The sequence below is a fragment of the Gopherus flavomarginatus genome, chromosome 5 (assembly GCF_025201925.1).
Source record: "Gopherus flavomarginatus isolate rGopFla2 chromosome 5, rGopFla2.mat.asm, whole genome shotgun sequence".
In the NCBI taxonomy this organism is placed as follows: Eukaryota; Metazoa; Chordata; order Testudines; family Testudinidae; genus Gopherus; species Gopherus flavomarginatus.
The window spans coordinates 5,991,261-6,012,267 of record NC_066621.1 but is presented as its reverse complement, the minus strand read 5'-3'; the positions used below and the strand labels follow the sequence as shown (position 1 = coordinate 6,012,267).

The following is a 21,007-nucleotide window of genomic DNA, read 5'->3' as shown; positions in this document are numbered from 1 at the left end:
CTCACTCATATACACACGTGTAAATGAGCAAGCACGTGTACATCCTTCAGATGGGGAAGGGGCAAGGGAAAATTGTTTTTAAATACCTGTGGAGGCTTTGAGACACTTGTGGAAACACATAGCTAGCTAGGGCTTAATGGACTGGCTCATGGTGATCCTGCGTAGCCTGGCGCAGAACAAGCTGCCCTGTTTACCTGTATTTTGGATTGAGTCAGTCGCCTGAGAAAGGGAGTACGTAGTAACTTTATTTTTCTTCCAGGCTCTGGAGTGTTTCTGTCAGGCTGCGTCTGAAGTTGGAAAAGAGGAGTTCTTGGACAGGCTGATCCGAGCTGAGGACGGCGAGATGGCTTCCACTCCGCGCCTGCAGTATTATGACAAGGTATTGCTGCCATGATAGTACAGAAACTTGGTGCTTGCTATGAAAGTCAGGTTTCAGATGCTGCCAAGGCAGCTAGTCTTCATGCTTCATGGCAGTCCTTCCCACCGCTGCCACCATGGCAGGGTTCCCTCCTCACTCTGAACTTGAGGGTACAGATATGGGGACCCACATGAAAGACCCCCTAAGCTTATTTCTACCAGCTTAAATGAAAACTTCCCCAAAGGCACACATTTTTCCTTGTACCTTGGATTAGATAAATGCTGCCACAACCAAGTGATTTAAACAAACATTTAGGGAGGGCCACTTGGAGCCCTATCTTCCCCCTAATATCCCCCCAAGCCCTACACCCCCTTTCCTGGGGAGGCTTGAGAATAAACAAGATGAGCACAGACCAGCCTTGGGGTTTTTTAGGACACTTTAAAAAAAAAATTGGATTCTTAAAATAAAACAACACGGAACTTTGTTAGAAAAAGAGTAAAAGAAGCACCTCTGTAAAATTAGAATGGAAGATAATATCACAAGGCAATCAGATTCAAAACCCAGAGGATTTCCCTCTGGGCAGAACTTTAAAGTTACAAAAAGAAAACCAGGAATACGCCTCCCTCTCAGCACAGAGAAAATCACAAGCCAGAATAAAAGTAAGCTAAATCTCTGGCTGCTGCTAGGTAAATACAAAATGGGGATTGTTATTGGCTAAAACCTGGAAGTGAAAAAGTCAGTACAGTATCTCTCGTAGTGTGTCTCGTATTAAGTACAATTTATTAGTCTACCCCTCAACTTCCAGTAAACTGCAAGAATGGTTTGTGGTCTGGAGAAACTGCCTTATAGGGAGACTTCAGAAGCTCGGTCTATTTAGATTATCCGAGAAAAGGCTAGGTTCTCGGAGACTGATCTATGTGGGGAAGAGACTTCTGCCGGTAGAGGGCTCTAATCCATCAGACAGAAGCAGGATGGGAGCCATTGGGTGGAAACTGAACCCAAACTAATACAGATTAAGGGTAAAGTGCCAGTGTTTAACAATGAGGGTGATTAACTCTTGGAGTAACTGACCTAGGGATGTGATAGATTCTCTCACTTGGTGTCTTTTGTCAAGACTCAGTGCATCTTTCCGAAAGATGTACTCTATCTAGTTCAAGCAGTTGTGGCTTGATGCAGGAATCACTAGGTGAGAGTCTCTGGCCTTAATCTGTGAATTCTGCTGAGAGTGCCTGACCACATTGTGGTAACTACTTAGATTGTGGTTGTAGGTTAGAGACTTTGTTCTGTCTGTACAGTGCCTTGCGGGGCCTGTTCAATGACTCAGGCTCCTGGTTGCTACTACAGAATAAATAAGTTATCCGTGGGGGTGGGAGGGAGGTTGGAGGTTGTGGCAGCTGAGTAGGGGACAGTTGGTGCTTTTGGCACCTGGAGAGATGTAAACCGGAGCTCAGGATTGATGGATGAGTGTGTTAGCTACATTTCTTTTAGAATCAAATGGTTAGCCATGTTGAGATTGCAACCATAAGGGCATATAAACATTGAGAGAGAAGTTTTAGTTGTGGATCACAGTTCTGTGGGTTGGATTCTGCAGGAAAATCCCTAGCCATGAAAAACACGATTTGATCCCCCTGTTTATAACGTACCAAAGTATCCCTCTTTGGGTTTGAAATTCTTGGCATCTGCTGGAAAATGAATGTTGTTTTGCAAACATCGCCAAAATCTTTTTGGCTGTTTCTGAATTCAGTTAGCGTGGAAATAGCTTCCTCTTGGTAAAGAAAACAAAATTCTCCACGTTCTTAGACACCACAACATCCCAAACCAGTCTGTTTCCTCTCTAGGTCCTGCGATTGCTGGATGTTGTTGGTTTACCTGAACTGGTCATCCAGTTAGCAACGCTAGCAATCACAGAAGCAGCTGACGACTGGAGAAGCCAGGTAGGCATTAATTCTTTTGTGCAGAGACATTGGGTTTTTTCCATGCAGCAACTATTGCTGGCACCAAGAACTTATCTTAATTGGTACAGATAATAATGACTGAACTGAGTTACGCTCTCTGATGTTTTAGGCTACTTTGAGGACGTGCATTTTCAAACATCACTTGGATTTAGGGCACAATAGCCAAGCGTATGAGGCCTTAACCCAGAATCCAGATTCCAGCAGGTAACATCCTTGTGTCCTTCAACTCTGCTGCTCTGCTGTTTGAGCTGTGGGCTGCGCTTAGCGTCTGTCTCGCAACCTCTCGCCCATTCGGAAAGCTGTTAGTACAGAACATTACCATCATGTGATATTTGCACTTAGTTCAGTGCAGTGTAAGAAACTGATTGGGATGCTTCATGCCTGTCGGGTTCAAATGTGAATCCTTTCACCATGGCACTGTGCTAGATGGGAACTCGACTGTGAATCCTGAATAGAGGCTTTATGGAGCCAGGCCTGTCTGTATAACCCAATGAAACCATAGCCCCAATTCATCCATCCAGCTGCTTTTTAGGTACTGCTGGTACCCAGTAAGATGGTGTCCAGGGCGGCAGCAACAAGCGTCTTGGAGCGAGCACGGCCCCGGCCAAGTGTGCAAGAGCAAGCAGCTTTTTATATAGAGCCCTTGGCCAGCCCCTGCAGCAGGAAATGCCCCCACTGTCTTGGGGCTCGTTGCCCAGCTGCAGGCCGTCACATCCTGGGGCCCCGGAGATTCCCAAGCACAGGCATTGTCTGCACTGAGTGAGTAAGGTGTTAGTTAAATCATGTGAACAGGTTGCCTAACTTGGTTAAACCCCATCTAGCACTTAGTGTGGACAGACTGTAGTGTTTAAGACTCTGTACCCTGGCTATGGTTAACCCGAGGGTCTCCCTGGGTGCCACAGCTCCTTCTCACCCTGAAAGCCAAAACCCAGTATGCTATGAGCCAGCATTTCTCAAAACGGGGGTTGCAAGCCTATTGTAGAGGGGTTGTGGTATTGCCACCCTTACTTCTGTGCAGAAGTAAGGGTTGCATGCTATGGTATTACCACCCTTCTGCGCTGTCGCTGATGATGGTGCTGTCTTCAGAGCTGGGTGGCAGGGTATTGGGGGGTGGGCTGATCATCAGAGTCTGAAATATTTTTAAAGGGGTTCCCAGCAAAAATAGTTTGAGAACACCCCCCACCCCCCATAAGCCCACACTAAATAGGTCCTAATAGACTTTCCGTTATCCGAGAAGCCCCTTCCTGGCAGGAGAAGAACACAGGACCAAGAGGGGCAGAGACTGGCCAGCCAGTCAGGGAGAGGCTTTTCCACCCCAATCAGATTCATAAGCCTGAGCGGAGAGTGTATGTACGGGACTCGGTAGCGTGAGGGTTCTGCCTGAATCGCTCACCTTCTGGTGAGGAAGGAAGGAGGAACTCTGTTACTTAGGACACTTGAAGAGAACAGCTCCCCTGTCCAGGTTCCCTGCTTCCAGCCAAGCCTCCTGCAAATTTCTCCACCGCCACCCCCGTTTGCCGACCAGAAGCCAAACGCAGGCATTCCTCCTGGGGTCCAGAGGGGATGGGGAGTGTTCACCCCCCATCACAAGTATGAACCTCTCATGGCTTGTGAACTCTGCTAGCAGTTGTGCATCTTGCCTGCCTGCCTATCCAAGTTCATTAGAATAGCTTTGCCTTTGTCTCTTCCTAGGCAGCTGGACTGTTTGCGCCAGCTGGTGGTGGTTCTGTGTGAACGCTCCCAGCTGCAGGACCTGGTGGAGTTCCCCTACGTGAACCTCCATAATGAGGTAATTCACTGGCCTTGGGCCAGGGGGGGAGAACTGGTATAGTGGAAGGCAGCTGAAAAACTCATGTATCTCCTGTGTCTTAGGTTGTGGGGATAATCGAGTCTCGAGCTCGTGCTGTGGACCTGATGACTCACAATTACTATGAGCTGCTCTATGCTTTCCACATCTACCGTCACAACTATCGCAAGGGTAAGGCTGCCTGACATCGCTAGTCCCTTGTATCTTGGCACTGGGCTCTCCTTGCTTAGTATAGCTGTACTAGTAAATCTTGTGTCCGCACAGTCTGTCATGTGGTTCTCTCCATGATGGATGCTGTTTATCTGTCCAGATGTCATTGGCTTTCTTAGGCGTAGCACTGTTGCCTGTCTCTCTGGCCTAGCCAGTGCCTCCTGTGTATAACCAGCAAATCCCCAGAGGTGTCAGTCCAATGGAAAGAGAATTCTGCTGTGCGCTGAAACGTTCATTTCTTCTTCCCCAGCTGGGACGGTGATGTTTGAATATGGCATGCGCCTGGGCAGGGAGGTACGGACGCTCCGTGGGCTTCAGAAACAAGGGAACTGCTATCTTGCTGCCATTAACTGCTTACGGCTCATCCGCCCAGAATATGCATGGATAGTGCAGCCGGCTTCCGGAGCAGTGGTATGAAATCTTGAACCTTCGGCTTATTTTAAAACTGTCTGTCAAAGTGGTGGCTGTGGGCCTGGTTTTTTAGCAGTGATCCCTTTCGTTGTAAAGGTGCTTCCACTGTAAAGCCGTTCTGATGTCACCAATGGGGTTCACCTATCATTCCTGCTACCGTAGAGTACATGAGAGTGTCCATAGGTAGGGCCCTACCAATTTCATGGCCATGAAAAACGTGTCGTGAACCATGAAATAAGCCCTTCCTCATGAAATCTGATATCTCCCATTCTGCTGGGAGCACCCCAGCTGGGGACTCTTAGCTGTGAGTCCTGGCTGGGCTGGGGAGGGACAGGACTTGTCCTTCTCCTGCACTGCCACTCTTGGGGGGAGATCAGATCCACCTGCATGTGCCGCCCCTGTAGGAAGCTCTGGGGCTGGGCAGCAGCCCCGGAGGTTCCTGCAGCTGGAGGAGGCTTGTGGAGGTGGGTTTGATCTCCCCTGTGCTGCTGGGTGTGCCCCAGGCGGGGGCTCCTGGCTGCATGTCCCAGCTGGGCTAGGGAGGAACAGGACTTCCTCTTCACCTGCACAGCTCCTCTGGGAGGGTGGGGGAGGAGATCAGACCCACCTCCTGGTTCCTTTTGTGTTGGGACCCCACAGTTACCAACATGAAATTTCAGATGTAAAGATCTGCGAACATTAAACTGACCACTTAAAAAACCCTCTGGCCATGAAATTGATCAAAATGAACGGTGAATTGGGTAGGGCCTTAGCCATAGGCATTACAGGCTGGTGACTGCCAATCTCAAATTCCTACTATTGCTGCTCTCCCCAGACAGGACTGACCGTGTGTATTGGGAAACTGGAGGAAGGAGCCAGCACCAGCCATTGGGCCAGGGCTCCGACTGGGGGTGGAGGTGGAGGAGCGTCTAGCCTGCTGCTCTCAGCCCCCTTTCGATCATACTCAGCCGGGATTAAGCTGGCAACTTTTGTGTTCCCTAACATCTCTAGGGTGTGGTCTACCCTAGAGAAATTGATCGGCATATAGCTGTCAGTTGGTGGGGGGTGAGAGAATTGCAAGCCGACTAATGTAGCTCTGCTGCCAAAGCCCCAGTGTGGAGACAAGAGTCCTCACACCAGTACTAATGATTCCATTTGGGGAACTGGGCTAAGCTGTACTGGCAGAAGAGCTCTTTGGCTGGTATAGTTCTAATAAACGGCTATGCCAGCAAACCCGTTTGTCTAGACAAGGCCCATGTTGCGCAAGGGGCAAGGAGAACTAATTCCAGCTGGTTAAAATGTTCCTATACTTGCTAACCATGTGCAGCCGAAAACTTGAAAACTCCGAACTTTCCCAGTTTTCTCCATGTTGGCTGAGGCCTAGACATGACCCGGTTGCTTTTTTTTGGTCAGCTGTTTGGGAAGCAAAAAAGGGAAAAATATAGTTACGCATCCTCTTTCCCCCCCAGCCTTATAACACATGCAGATGGATGGATTTTCTTTGTACGTGAGGGTGGGGAAAAAAGAGAAATCCGTTTTTGGCTGAGACCAAAGAGGCAGCATTGTAGCCCCAAAGGAGAACTTTTTGAGCATGTTTAGTGTGTAAAATCTGGTTTAGAATGGAAGCCATCGTGTAACGTGCCAATGCTGTAATTATCTGAGCCCTGTAGCTATGGTAACTGCCTTGAAGTTCACCTTCCATTCAGGGTGCGCTGTGCTTGTTTTAGCTGTATGGTGTTCTTATTAGGTCTAGTCCTCCAAAAGGCATTCTATCCACTTCATTTCACAAAGGGGAGGAGTTCGCTATAATCAAGGACCAAGCTACGAATTCTGTGCCTTGTTTCCTTGGTTCTCCTGAATTTTGATAGGTTTTGTTTTTTACATAACTGCGAATGCTTCATTTTGCATCCAACATCTGAGATCTTACTGCAGAAGTTTGGTTCGGGGTGGCAGAGACTACGTGTGACTTGCGCTGCTTTCTGCAGCCAGATCCATACAGATGTAGCCTTTGGAATTGCTATATAGCCTACAGCTCTCCCAGTGTGAGCGTCTGAGATGGAGCATTAGATGGGGAAGGGGAAGCAGCCTACCCTTTGAAATCCAACTTCAACTAAACCTTTTTTTTCCTGGCAGTATGAACGCCCAGGAGCGTCCCCAAAGAGAAGCCATGATGGGGAGTGCCCAGCTGTCCCAAGTAAGTCACTAGCGCCTCCTGTAATTCTTGTATTCCAGCACTCTGCTTTTGATTCAAAAGTTGTGCCGCTTGCTAGTAACCTGAGAGAGGGCTCCCCTCCTTCCACAGCCTCTGTACCACTTGAAATAGCACTCGAAAAATGTGCTGCCTTTCTCTAATCCCCATCCATGGCCTTGGTGTTCACATTCTTAAAATTCCAGCAGACTGATTTGTAAAGAATACAAAAACATCAGAGTTATGACAACAATGGCCTTTCATTTTGTATTACACTGTCTGCATAACAAACATATTCCTAGCAAGTTCAGGGAAGGGCATATTTCAGCACAACAAACTTAACCCTGCCTTGTTTTGCATGTGTATTTATTTTCATTTCAGTATCTAAATATTTTCTGAAGGCATGTGATTTAGTGGGAAATGGGCACCACAAAGGGTCTGCCTTGGTCACCATGTCTAGTTTTTTTAACATTTCAAAAGACAGGAACATTAATAAAAACTACCTGTTGTGTTAACCAGAGTGTGGCATTTGTAATGTTCTTAACTGGATCTGTCTAAATGCTGCATAGGAGTTAAAAACTAGCAAGGAGAAGTCAGTCAAAGTGAATTCAATTGTTTGCTGTAATATGACTCCATAGGTTGGTAAGAGGGACACATAGGCATGCTAGCTGCTCTGCATAATGTCCAGAGGAGCCATTTTGAAGACCTATAATCTAAAAGTCCTTCACTTGTTTAAAACATGGAGAGCAAATTCTAGTTGTTGCCGGCTAAAATGAGAGTGAGTGTGTCCTGGAGTCTAGATCTGCTTTATCAAGTGCCTCAGATACATCTTTGATTAAGGGAGAGCACAGCACATGGCATCTCCAGAAGATCAGTTTTTCTGCAGCCTTCATAAAGCCATTCCCCAGGGCTTCTTCACCCTTAGCTTCACTGACTGAGCATGTGTGTAACTTGCATGTTCATTGAGTGCTGCGGTGTGTGCTAGGTGCCATCCAACCATAGAAGACGTGACCACTGCCCTGAATATCCTGCAGTGTACTTCAGCCGTGATGTGAGCACTGGGGGAGGTAGAGTAAGGGCTACAGGCAAAGGTCAGGTGGCTACTCAAGTACCTAATGTGTGCATCTTGATGGATAGAGGGTTCCATTAGTTACCACGGCTGAGGGTGTTTTAAACTTGGTTTGTTTTTATACGTAATTGCAGATGCTACAACTTCTTTCCTAGGGTGCTCTGAGGTTGGAGCTCCCTTTCTGGCCTCGTCTGCCATGCCTCCACACTCTCCTGCAAGTCCTTCCTTACAAAAAGGGGTTTTACCAAGTCCCTGAAAGACTAGTCATCCTCTTGTGGAAGGGTTAACTTAGGGTAGGCCTGCGCTGCAGTCCTGAGAAGTGCTTGCAGCGTATAGCAATATATCCGAGATAGTTTTGATTTAACTAGGTAATGGAGTCTCATGCTAGGTCAGAGCTGTCTGTGCGTGCTGTAATCACCCCACCAGATTACAGGGTAGACATATATCCTAAATGACGACATGTGCACTCTTCAGACACTGGTAGTTTACATCTCAATTTTCCTTTATCTATTGACTGTTTAGACCATAAGCTCTATAAAGCAGGGCCTTTCCCATCCCCATTGTCTGTAAAACATCTGGCCTTCACTGGGCTTCTCTAAATAAACATCTGTTTTTTACAGCAGCACGCCAGATAGAAATCTTGGAGCTGGAGGATTTGGAGAAGGAGTGCATGTTGGCTCACATCCGACTAACTCTTGCGCAACATGACCCATCGACAGCTGCTGTTGCAGGTAGGGATGGGGTATTGGCCCTCAGGGCTCAGAACAGCAGCTCCGAGCTGCTTTTAGAGAGTCAGGGTGTAGTTCGTACAGATGGTGTGGTGATGTGAAACTTTTGCATCTGCAGCCACATTGTCTTGTGATCTCATCAGATCTCACAAGCAAACCTGGGATGGACCTGGCTATACTGGAATGGGAAACCTACAAGGGGTGTTTATAAATGGGAGAGGGTTCAGAGAAGAGTCAGGAGAATGGTTACAGGATTAGAAAATTTGCTTTACTGTGAGAGACTCAAAGGGTATGTCTACACTGCAATTAAAAACCCACTGCTGACTTGGGCTTGCAGGGTTCAGGCTTACGGGGCTGTTTACTTGTGGTGTTTTAGCTCAGGCAGAAGCTGGAGTTCTGGGATCCTCCCGCCTTGCAGAGTGCCAAAGCCTGGGCTGCAGCTAGGGTTGCCAACCCTCTAGGATTGTCCTGGAGTCTCCAGGAATTAAAGATGTCATTTGATGAAACCTCCAGAAATATGTCCAACCAAAGTTGGCGACCCTAGGTGCAGCCCAGGCCCCAATATCTACACCGCAATTAAACAGCCCCATGGCCTGAGCCTCACAAGCCTGGGCCATCGGTGTCTAATTGCAGTATAGACTTACCCAAAGAGCTCAGTCTAGTTAGCTTAACAAAGCGAAGGTTAGGGGGTGACTTGATTGGTCTCTAAGTACCTGCACTGGGAACAGATCGTTAATATTGAGCTCTTCAGTCTAGCAGAGAAATGGCTAACACAATCCAAAGACTGGAGGTGGAATCTAGACAAATGCAGGCTGGAAATAAGTTACATTTTAACAATGAGAGTAATTAACCATTGAAACAATGGTGGAGTCTCCATCACTGACAATTTAAGTCCAGACTGGATGTTTTTCTACAAGCTCTGCTCTAGGGATTGTTTGGGGGCAGGTCTCTGGTTCTGTGTTAGGAGGTCAGACTAGGTGATCACAGGGGTCCCTTCTAGGCTGCTACAAGAAGTTTGAACGGTGAGCATCTCTTCTGTCTATTCTTTAACCAGTGCACTTGCAGAATGTCTGGGGCATTGCTGCTGTTAGTCACATTCTTTGCTGTTGTCATGCAGAAGTCTAGGCAAATTGGGGGTAGGGGGAGGTTAAATTTCTCAAGAGTAGGTGGCTCTTCTGCTAGATAAATTCCAGCTCAAGTAATTACCTTCTGCCTCCTTAAGTCTCCTGCAGTTTTAATTGGATACAGTATTTTTCACTGCTTGTCCAGAACCAATACACTTGTGTTTCTTTGTGCTGTTAAACACTGCTGTGTTCCACCTCAGAGGCAGGGTCACTCGTTAGCCTATAATACTGATGGCTGTCAGCATAGTACAAACACTACCTAAGAGTAAGAATATTCCCATCGAGCTGCTTCCCTGCTACCAAGAAGCAAACGGGTTTTGGTTTACAGCCGAACGACGCCTATGGATAAATTTGCTGAACACCTTTTTGGTTATAATCTGTTTTGATTAGTTATAATTTTGCCAAACTTTAACCAATTAGGCTGTAGTTTTCTATGCTTGCACTGTGCCTCGGACTGTTTTTTTTTTTTTAATATATATAAAGTCCAGCAGTTTAGGAGAATGAGGTTAAAGAGTCGTCAGACTTTCCTAGTCTTTGAGTTAGTTTCAGCCAGTTTACCTGGCACCAAAGTCAGACTTGTTTTTCTGTCATTCCCAGAGTCTCCTAACACTTTTTTATTTACACTGTTTATAACCCTGCCACTTCGCACAGTCCAATGTTGCCTTGTGGAGAATTTCCTGACTTCTAAGGTATTACCCCTGTGTAGCTTTCCCAGCGAATCCCTCAGTAAGACATTGTTCCATGCTGCAGTGCTGCATTTGAAGAAGGTATGTGTGAATGGTCAGTTCGCGGCATACGCTGACTGGGTGTTCTGTTTGCGCAGGAAGCTCTTCGCCAGAGGAAATGGTCACCCTCTTGGTTCAGGCTGGCCTCTTTGACACAGCCGTCTCGCTCTGCCAGACCTTCAAACTCCCCCTGACACCTGTCTTTGAGGGGCTGGCTTTCAAGTATGTGACACGTTACAATGCTTTTTTTAAGGTTGTATAACACAAATACTGAAGAACTTGTATAGCATAAGCTTTGTGGAATTATGACCTGGCCTGTCAACTCTCAGCTGTCTCAGAAGCCTGCAGATTTTAGGGATGTGTGTGTTATGCTCTTGGAAACAGCTGGGTTTAACTGAGGAGGGCAGGGATCAGCAAAAGGGAAGGAGATGGTTACTGATCTCCTCCTAACTCCTGGGGTGGGGAGGTCTAAGAGCCACCCCTTCGAGCCACTGTGGGGGAGTCCCACACTTGTGTGTGCATCTAAGCTTGAATTTTCAACCTTAAGTGATCTTCAACACACACCAGGAGTGAGAGGCTGCCCCCTAAGATCTAAAAATTGGAAAACATTGAAACAGGAGTGTGTTAAATCCTTCCTGGCATCGTGGCTCTGACACGGGGTGTCTGGACTCTAGGGCTGACAGCATTGATTTTCACTGAGTGCATAGAGGCTTTCCTCACTGGGTAGCTCATGTTCTCAAACTGTGCCCGCTGGAGCATGGGTGGGTCTGGCTTCTCCTACATTGGAGAGAGAGATACTGGAATACACCTGGAGTACTTCTGCAGCGTTTCTTTTCACACCGGCAAATGCTGTGATTCCGCAGGGGTGTATTGGAATCACATGGGGGCCATGCTAGGAGTGCTTGAGAGGCCATTCCTGCTTGTTGGCATGTGCAGACTACACTCCCATGCTTAGTGTCCTGGCTTTTCCTAGTGCCCACAGAACAGGTCACGTTTGTTTGGGTCAGGTTGGTTATTGAGGGGCTCTTATCACTTAGGTCTATTTAAAAAAACATAATCACACCCTAGCTCCTATCTGAAGAGTTTAACTTCAACCAAGTGGTTACCCCTGCATCTCCTGTTATACCACAATGCCAGGAACTGCTGGGAGTATAACTGCCTCGAGGAGGACCAACCTGACTTAGCAGTTCCATGGTGTAGCTGTGGGAGGGGAGGGCATGGGGACCCCAGCTTTGTGTGCAGTGTATGATGTAGGATGTTGTGTGTTCCAGATGCATCAAACTGCAGTTCGGCGGGGAAGCGACTCAGGCAGAGGCCTGGGATTGGCTAGCGGCAAACCAGCTCTCCTCTGTCATTACCACCAAGGAGTCCAGGTAAAGGTGCTTGTTCTTCCTGGAGGAGACTGTTCGGGGCCGCTCTTCAAAGGTAGACGTTGCTGCAGCTTCTTGTGGTAAAAATCTCTTACCAAAACCAAGATTTGGGGGTTCATAAAAATCCCAGGATTGCAGCTGCTTCAGAGGGGCCTGTAGCATCCAAGCTTTTGGGGAAGAGGACGGCCCTCTGGCAATCTAATCCAAACATGCCCCAAGGCTCTAGCCACACACAAGCAGCAGCAAAGCATGTTTGCCTTTCCTCTATACCTCACTTAGGTGTACTTATAAATGCACTGTTTTAAATGCAGGCATTAAGCACATGCTGTTGGCCTGGTCACACCTCAGGTAAAACCGGCACTAGGACTGCTGGTACTTGACAACATTGCATTTGCTTTCTTCTAAATCTTGCTACAAGCTTATTTCCAGTTGGCTTCCCCCTCTCGGCTCCAGGTCCCTGTGGTTGCTTTTTTCCATGTGGATCCCACCCATCTATGTATCTATTGGGGACTAAAGCACAGCTGGTAATGCACAAGCTACCCTATCGCAGTCTATGTGCAGGAATAGCAAATGAACATAAGAACGGCCGTACCGGGTCAGACCGAAGGTCCATCTAGCCAGTATCTGTCTACTGACAGTGGCCAATGCCAGGTGCCCCAGAGGGAGTGAACCTAACAGGCAATGATCAAGTGATCTCTCTCCTGCCATCCATCTCCATCCTCTGATGAACAGAGGCCAGGGACACCATTCTTTACCCTTCCTGGCTAATAGCCATTTATGGACTTAGCCACCATGAATTTATCCAGTGCTCAAATATCTTTTTTGAGGTGAGGAGACCACATCTGTATGCAGTATTTGAGATGTGGGCATACCATGGATTTATATAAGGGCAATAATATATTCTCAGACTTTATTCTCTATGATGTACTCTGTCCTGTCTTCTAGTGCAACAGATGAAGCCTGGCGGCTGTTAGCTTCCTATCTGGACAGATACAAATCCCAGAACCATCTGTATCATCACTGTGTAATCAACAAGCTCCTCTCTCATGGGGTGCCGCTGCCCAACTGGCTTATCAACAGTTACAAGGTAAATGTTTCTGTGGCCTGGTCTGCACTGGCAGGGGTCAATGTAAGATACACAACTTTAGCTACGGGAATAGCATAGCTGAAGTCGATGTATCTTATTTCAACTTACCTCTTGTCTTCACAGCGTGGGATCGATGCCGTGGCTCCCCCGTCGACTCCGCTTCCACCTCTCACCCTGGTGGAGTTCTGGAGTCAATGGGGAGGGTGGTGGGGATCAATATATCGTGTCTAGACGAGACACGATATATCAATCGCTACCTGCCGATTTGGCGGGTAATCTGGACGTACCCTGTCCCTACAGAGAAGGGAGAGAGACAATTGTGTGGCTGTGTGATTGTTTCCAGTACATCTGTTGGTCAGGAATTTTGTGCTCATGCAGTTTATTGTGCACCCCTTGTAGTTCAGAAGCCAAACCAAACTAAAATAATTTCAAGGGCCAAAGAGTCTGATCTCCAGACTAGATTTCTCCTTCTCCAGCCTTGGAAACAGGCAACTTCCTTAGCTGCTACAAAGCCAGATGAACAGGGCATCTTGGCTACATCTTGGGTTTGGCCAGGCTGCTGAGGGTGTGGGGAGGCATCAGAAGTTAGGATCTGGGAGGAGTAACTGTCACTGTTTAGGAGGCTGCTGTATTTGGGGGTGTGGAAGGGCAGGAGGACAGTAGGGGGTGGGGGGAGAGGCTGCTGTGTGGGTTGAGGATAGGGCTTCTGGATAAGGAACTTAGATGGTTGCTGGGAGTGGGGGGGTGCATGTGGATACCAGGACTCTTGTATGGGGTTGAAGTAAAGAGGGTGCATGGTCAGTGGCTCTTGAGGGTTCTTTCAAGGGGGTAGAGCATGTTGGGGGGTCAGGGGTCTCCTGGAGAGGGTAGGGGCTCTTCACGAGTGGAGGGTGCACTGAATGAGGCAGGGTCTGTGACGAAAATAGTATGTGATGCTGTAATTACAAGGAGGCTGAATTAAGCTTGCTCAGGCCCCTGGAAACTCTCTCACATGCTCTGTTTTGCAGTTTTACTATTCTTTTAACATTTTTATGTAGTTTTCTAAGTTTTGTAAAAGCAAACTGAAAATTCAGCTATTCCATCATGTTGGATCATGCTGACCTAGTAGCAGTAGTAGGTTCTCATCCTTTGTGTGGGCCAGACACTAAAGGGGGATGAGGTCCACATCCTGCCAGTGAGTTTCACAGCTGTCCTTGTCCCAGTCTCGTGCCTCTTCTCTCCAGATCTTCACACCTCTATATTCTAGATGGGTAGCTTCTTCCTTCTCCCCTTCACTGGGGGCGTAGGCACTGTGATAGCACAGCAGAGACAGGGCCACAGCACCTGGTTGCCTGGACTAGGCAGGGAATGTCAAACAGTCCCGGGATGGAGCATGCTCAGTGCTAATGGAATCTTTGAATAGTGAAGCTGTTAAACTTTTAACAAGCTTCTACTGACCCGGTGCAAACTGAGACTTTCTGATGATTTGGGCAGATGTTTATGGGAGCGCAAAAGGCACATCCATGATACCATGGTGGCTCCCCCACTCTGGCAAATTTCAAGCTCCTGGTCCAAAGCATGGAGGCAGTAGAACTTATCTGTAAAAGAGTTGGAAGAATCTTTTATCATGGGGCAAAAAAGTGTGTTATTGCTGCTCTTGTTCTGAGAAGTGAAACTTTCCAGTAACATTCAGCATGGGAAACTTCAGCACGAATAGTTAGACAAAGTGATAAGCAACTAAAAGCAGGGCCTTACAATGGGAAGCGTTGGGCAATCTTCATCACTGGTGGTGCTACCTGTGCTGCTGATACTTTGTGCACCAAATCTGTTCAGATCGGTTGAAGTTAAAATGGTCCAGCTGATTGGGAAAACATTACTCATTCTTACTATGAACTCAACTAAGCAGACTTGGTTGGTTGGTTTAAATTTCAACCCAAAAGGAAGATACTTGAGGGAATGAAAGGGTTGCCAGTGGACTAACTGGCTTTAACCTTCTGCAGAGGTTGCAGTGTCCCTTTCTGAAACCAAGAAGTCTGAAACTTGGATTTCTCTGGCTCCTGGGGAGATGACTCTAGTCAGCTTTGAAGTGTGGCTAACCCCATTTTCAGAGAGCAGCTGTATTCTCTGCTAAATCTTATACTCATCCCTCTCCAGTGAAGCCACTGTAGCCTCATCTAAATGTTTGGTCCTTTGGAAGGGAAATGCAAAGAAACTTCTGAAACTGTACACTCAGGAACCAGAAAAGCTTTCCATGGTAGACATAACTTCGTTCCCGTGTGTGCCATATACAGTCTGAGTAACAGACCCATTTGTAAAGTGCTGGGCGTGTGGTCGTCCCTTGCCCATCACGGTATAATGGAGAGGGACAGCGCTTCTTTCTATCCTGGCTCATCCAGTGAGATTGTAAGGCAAGTTTTGTAACTGAGAATGAGCCACTATCCGTGCTTGTAAATTGGGTGTATTCTAAGGGCTGAGAGGTGTTAGGGGCACCAGAGGGTGGGGCTGGACTAGGGCAAGGTGCTTGTGGGGTGAGTGTAGTGGGAAGGTTTCGCTGGGGGGCAAGTGAGCTGGAAAGGGGGCTGCTTGGGGGGTGTGATTGCAGGAAGATTCAGAAGCCTGGAGAGGCAAGAGCCAGCTGGTGCAAGATCCCCAGGGCTGTTAAAAAGGGGAGTAACAGTAGAATCAGGTGCTTTTGGGGTGAGCCTGGGCAAAGAACACAGGAGCGAGGGGAGTAGTTTGTTCTTCGGCCTGAGCAAATCCCAGGCTGTTGTGTGGCCCTGTGCATGCCTGTGAGAGGCTGGTGCCATGGGAAATGTAACCCTGAGTGTGATCAGTCTGGTTTAGGTGAAACCCTGCCCTGTGCTGAGGGCAGACCCCAGCCCGTCTGGCGGTTTTGAGTGGCTCAGGCAACAGAGCTTGGAGAGTCCTGGCTGCAGCATGTGATCAGGCTGTCACTAACTCTGTTTCTCGCAGAAGGTGGATGCTGCTGAGCTCCTTCGCCTCTACTTGAATTACGCTCTCCTGGAGGAAGCCGTGGACTTGGTGTTGGAGTACATGGACGCCTTATTGGGGAAGGGCCATGAGCACTTTGGGATTGAGGTAGGCGAGGGCTGAAACACACCCCCGGTCCCGCTCCTGTGACCATTCCCCATTGCCATAGCAGCTGGTGGCAGCCAGCTCTGAGCCAAGGTTCAGGACAGCTCCTCCAGAGAGCCCTGCCTGCAAAGAGGGGCTCCCAGCTCTGCACTGCAGAGCCCTTCTGGCTGGGCCTCTAGGGTAGCGCCTCCCTTGCCCCACTTGGATGAAGGATGGCAGAAGGGGAAGTGGTGCCCATGGCAGTAGTGGAGCTGCTGGCCGAAGCAGGAGTGAGGCCCATGCGGAGGAGCCCTGCCCAGCCCATTCTGCTGTGCTGCTCAAGCATGTGTTGGAGGGTCAGTTCGTCTGTGCTGTTACTGATCCTGGTTCTGTGTAACACTCCTGGAAGGAGGGTGAGGCTCTTCAGAGAACTAACCCATGGCACCTTCCTGACTGGGTTATTGCGACACAGCGTGCCTCCTGGGGAACATAACTGGGTTCAGAGCTCCTCCGAAGCCAACGTCTGGCTGCCGTATCACTTCCTCCTTGCCCGTAACACTGCTAAGCATCTCTGCAGTGACCATAAACCAGTTTAAAGGAGAGACAGTGTGTCCCAGTGGCTAGAGCACTGGATGGGGACTCTGCAGACGTGGGTTCTGCTACTGGCTCTGCCACTGGCCTGTTGGGTGACCAAAGGCAAGTCACTTTTCCCCTGTGCCTTGGCTTCCCTATCTGTACAATGGGGATAATTGAGGTCTATGGATTAAAAGTGCTAGATAAGTGCTTAGTGTCTTAATTAGTACTAACGGCTGCTCTTCCCTTTAGCGTCCGTTGTCTGCTATAGCACCAATGGTGTGGCTGCCATACTCAGCCATTGATCAGCTGCTTCAGGCCTTGGGAGAGAACACGGCAACCCATCACTGCTCTGTGAGTACATCTCCACGGTGCTGCCACCCAAAGTCCCGAGCCAGGTGGCTCTGCCTAAGGGGATGGGAGCAATACCAAGGTGCACTGGGGAGGAAGAGAACAGGTGGGAGGCCGCTGATTGACTGTCTGCCTGAACTGAAGGTGGATGAATGGTGCACATTACTGAGCAGCAAATGATCCTGATTAACAGACTGAGTGATGGGAAAATCCACCCCCTCCCCCGCTCCACCCCCTCCAATCTCTTCTTAATCTAAGTTATATAGACTAGTTCAACTGTGAGTGACCAAGCTGGATGCAGCCCTGATTGGGTGAGGTTCCGTGGCAGGTCAGAGTTGATGACCAGAACGGGCCCTTATCTTACATAGAATCATAGAATATCAGGGTTGGAAGGGACCTCAGGAGGTCATGTAGTCCAACCCTCTGCTCAAAGCAGGACCAACCCCCAACTAAATCATCTCAGCCAGGGCTTTGTCAAGCCTGACCTTAAAAACCTCTAAGGAAGGATATTCCACCACCTCCCTAGGTAACCCATTCCAGTGCTTCACCACCCTCCTAGTGAAAATGTTTTTCCTAATATTCAATCATTGCTCCTTGTTCTGTCATCTGCTACCACTGAAAACAGCCTATCTCCATTCCCTTTGGAACCCCCCCTCAGATAGTTGAAAGCAGCTATCAAATCCGCCCCCCCAATTCTTCTCTTCTGCAGACTAAACAATCCCAGTTCCCTCAGCCTCTCCTCATAAGTCATGTGCTCCAGCCCCCTAATCATGAGGGAGCACTGTGCCCTAGCACCCTGCTACAGGCTCTCTGCATCCTCCAGGGCTGAGAGGGCCTCTCAGCAGAGGCTGCAGCTAGGCTGCCCCATTCGCTAACCCATGTGGCTCCTCACAAGCCACAGGTACTGTCATTCCACCCTGCGTGGTGTGTCCTGTGTAATCTGTGTCCCGAAACGCTTCTGGTGATGGAGGCCAGGGGAAGGGGAAATGGAGGAAAAGGTGTGGAGGTGGCTAAAGCAGAGCTGACAGCAGGTGCAGCAGAGCAGCTTTCCCACCAGCAGGAGCCAGGTCTTGGGAAGGGAGTGTGATAAAGATGGTCGAAGTGGAGACTTGAGGGGGGGGAGTGACTGTTCTATTCTGTTCCCGGTGCTGCTCTATCTCCTCTTATGGCTGCCCTCGCTCTTCTCTCCTAGCTGTACCAGAAGGTGCAGGACAAACTGGAGGACTACCAACAAAAGGTCGACACAGCAACCCGAGATCTCTTGTATCGCCGGAACTAGCAGTCTGCGTGACCTGACGGGGCTGGAGAGCCAGCCCCAGGGAGAGCTTGCAATGTTCTGCAGTGACTGGGCCTTATGCATGGGGCTGTCGCCGTGAGTGGGAAGGTCGGGGTCACACACCTGCCCCGTGTGCGGCTGGTGGTGCTAAAATACAAAGTCTATTTTTCCATAATGGTCCTAAAACAGAATTCCCTGCCCGAGTTAGGGGATCGGAAAGCTTCTATTTTTAATGCGTTGGAGACCCATTCTGTATCGCTTTGATGTAACCTCTTTCAGTCAAGAAGATGGTGGGTTAGTTTATTGCGCTGTAATTCCCACACTCCGTAAACCTCAAGTTCCCTCCATTTCTGTTTTTACCGAATGCCTGTGGCCGGGAGGTCTTGTCGTTCTTAGCCTGTATTATAAATGGGAATGAAAGGGTTTGTCATCTTTATTTATTGTGGTGTTTTTGAATGTTCTTTAATAAAATGAAACTTTGTTACAAGCCTGAGTTTTTAGATTGCTGTGTTAAGCCATTGAAAGGAACGTGTCCCAAAGCTGCAGCCAAGGAGCACTGGCTTGGCATCTGTGCGAGCACTCAGGTGACTGAGTAACAACTGACGACCAAAGATATTGCTCTGGCCTGTGGCGTTTTGGGCCGGCTGACAACTTTTGCACATTCAGCCATAAACACTTAAGCGGCAGAAGAAAACTCCTTAACTTGGGGGCATCGCAGACTCAACCTGCTTGACAGGCAGACTCAGAATCTGAGACAGAATCTCAACTTGCCTTGAAAACCAGTTTCTGTTCAGATTGTAAGCACTTGGGGCAGGGATTGTCCCTTTGTTCTGTCTACCCAGCACCTCGTGGACATGATCTGTGACTCGTAGGCGCTGCAGCAATAAAAATATTTACTAATCCTCATGGCCATGAAGAAAACCTTCCAAACGTGAACAGCGTCTCGTTGCTGCCGTCTCTGCCTGAGTCTGCAGATAGGCAGAAGCTTGGGGGAACAAACTCTCTCTTAGCCCCTCTGTCCCAGTGGAGCATGTGCTCTAAAGTCAGATGACAGCACGTTAAGGGTCAGCATTAGCTAGTCCATTGCTGAGGTTCTTAGCTGTGAGCCCAGGGGAGGTGGGAATTGGAAAGTGCAGAGGGGCTAGGTGAGATCACATAAGGCAGAGAAGCACAAAGGAGGCTGGAGATGGAAGGAGGAAACCAAGGGCACAGAGGTGCCCATAAAGGGGAATATTTCCCCCATTGGATGGTGCAGGTGCTGAATGCGGGGCACCAGTTCCTAGACTCTTCCCCCTGCAAGCACTAAAGGCACGGCCGAGTCATGTCCAGCTCTTCTGTCCTAGGCAGCAGCCACTGCTTCAGAAGAAATGGCTCATTGCCTGCCCAACTCAAGGGCAATGCCAGTCTCCAAAGCAAGGCTGTGGGCAGCTGGGATTTGTAGCACAAAAGGATTTGAAATAGAGAGTTCTGAGCTGACATCTGCCTCCTCCCATGTGCCCTGCTGGAGAATTTATTCCCAAGCCAAGTGTATTGTTCCTAGCCACATGTATGAGGCTGATGAGGTTCAACAAGGACAAGTGCAGAGTCCTGCACTTAGGATGGAAGAATCGCATGCATTGCTACAGACTAGGGACCGAGTGGCTAGGCAGCAGTTCTGCAGTAAAGGACCTGCGGGTTACAGTGCACGAGAAGCTGGATGAGAGTCAACAGTGTGCCCTTGTTGCCAAGAAGGCTAACGGCATTTGGGGCTGTATAAGTAGGAGCATCGCCAGCAGATTGAGGGATGTGATCATTCCCCTCTATTCGACATTGGTGAGGTCTTATCTGGAGTACTGTGTCCAGTTTTGGGCCCCACACTACAAGAAGGATGTGGAAAAATTGGAAAGTACAATGGAGGGCAACAAAAATGGTTAGGGGGCTGGAGCACATGACTTATGAGGAGAGGCTGAGGAGAACTGGGATTATTTAGTCTGCAGAAGAGAAGAATGAGGGGGAGGCACGGGATTTGATAGCTGCTTTCCTGAAAGGGAGTTCAAAAGAGGATGGAGATAGGCTGTTCTCAGTGGTAGCAGATGACAGAACAAGGAGTAATGGTCTCAAGTTGCAGTGGGGGAGGTCTAGGTTGGATATTAGGAAAAACTTTCACTCAGAGTGGTGAAGCACTGGAATGGGTTACCGAGGGTGGTGGTGAAATCTTCCTTAGAGGTTTTTAAAGTCAGGCTTGACAAAGCCCTGCCTGGGATGATTTAGTTGGGGATTGGTCCTGCTTTGAGCAGGGAGTTGGATTAGATGACCTCCTGAGGTCCCTTCCAACCCTGATATTCTATGCAAGATAAGGGCCCGTTCTGGTCATCAACTCTGACCTGCCAAGTAACCTCACCCACTCAGGGCTGCATCCAGTGTGGTCACTCACGGTTGAACTAGTCTATATAACTTAAGTTAAGGGGGGTGGGGCTAGACTTTCCCATCACTCGAGTCCGTTAAGCAGGGTCACTTGCTGCTCAGCAATGTGCACCATTCAGAATCACAGAATCACAGATTATTAGGGTTGGAAGGGACATCAGGAGATCTAGTCTAACCCCCTGCTCAAAGCAGGACCAATCCTCACTTCCCTAAATGGCCCCCTCAAGCATTCATCCAACTTCAGCTCAGGCAGGCAGTTAGTGGCTGAATAAAGATCAGCAGGTAACCACTTCATATCACCACTCCAGGGTCTGACTCCTCTGCTTCATCTCCTGAAGA

At 48.6% G+C, this 21,007-nt stretch overlaps 1 protein-coding gene across 2 annotated transcripts in view; it reads left to right on the top strand.

Moving 5' to 3' along the window:
- The window catches only part of NUP160 (nucleoporin 160), a 55,076-nt gene extending 36,324 nt beyond the window's left edge, over positions 1–18,752 (top strand). The window contains exons 23-36 of one of the 2 annotated variants that reach the window (XM_050956671.1): positions 260–379; positions 2,197–2,292; positions 2,423–2,517; positions 4,006–4,102; positions 4,186–4,291; positions 4,581–4,741; positions 6,854–6,914; positions 8,601–8,708; positions 10,653–10,776; positions 11,826–11,927; positions 12,870–13,011; positions 15,964–16,089; positions 16,891–16,992; positions 18,182–18,752. In XM_050956671.1, the coding sequence (XP_050812628.1) occupies positions 260–379; positions 2,197–2,292; positions 2,423–2,517; positions 4,006–4,102; positions 4,186–4,291; positions 4,581–4,741; positions 6,854–6,914; positions 8,601–8,708; positions 10,653–10,776; positions 11,826–11,927; positions 12,870–13,011; positions 15,964–16,089; positions 16,891–16,992; positions 18,182–18,268 (1,527 nt within the window). In that variant the 3' untranslated portion in view covers positions 18,269–18,752. Of the gene's footprint in view, positions 1–259; positions 380–2,196; positions 2,293–2,422; positions 2,518–4,005; positions 4,103–4,185; positions 4,292–4,580; positions 4,742–6,853; positions 6,915–8,597; positions 8,709–10,652; positions 10,777–11,825; positions 11,928–12,869; positions 13,012–15,963; positions 16,090–16,890; positions 16,993–18,181 lie in introns of both variants that reach the window. The other variant, XM_050956670.1, reaches the window with a different exon arrangement.
- Positions 18,753–21,007: the final 2,255 nt, after the last annotated feature.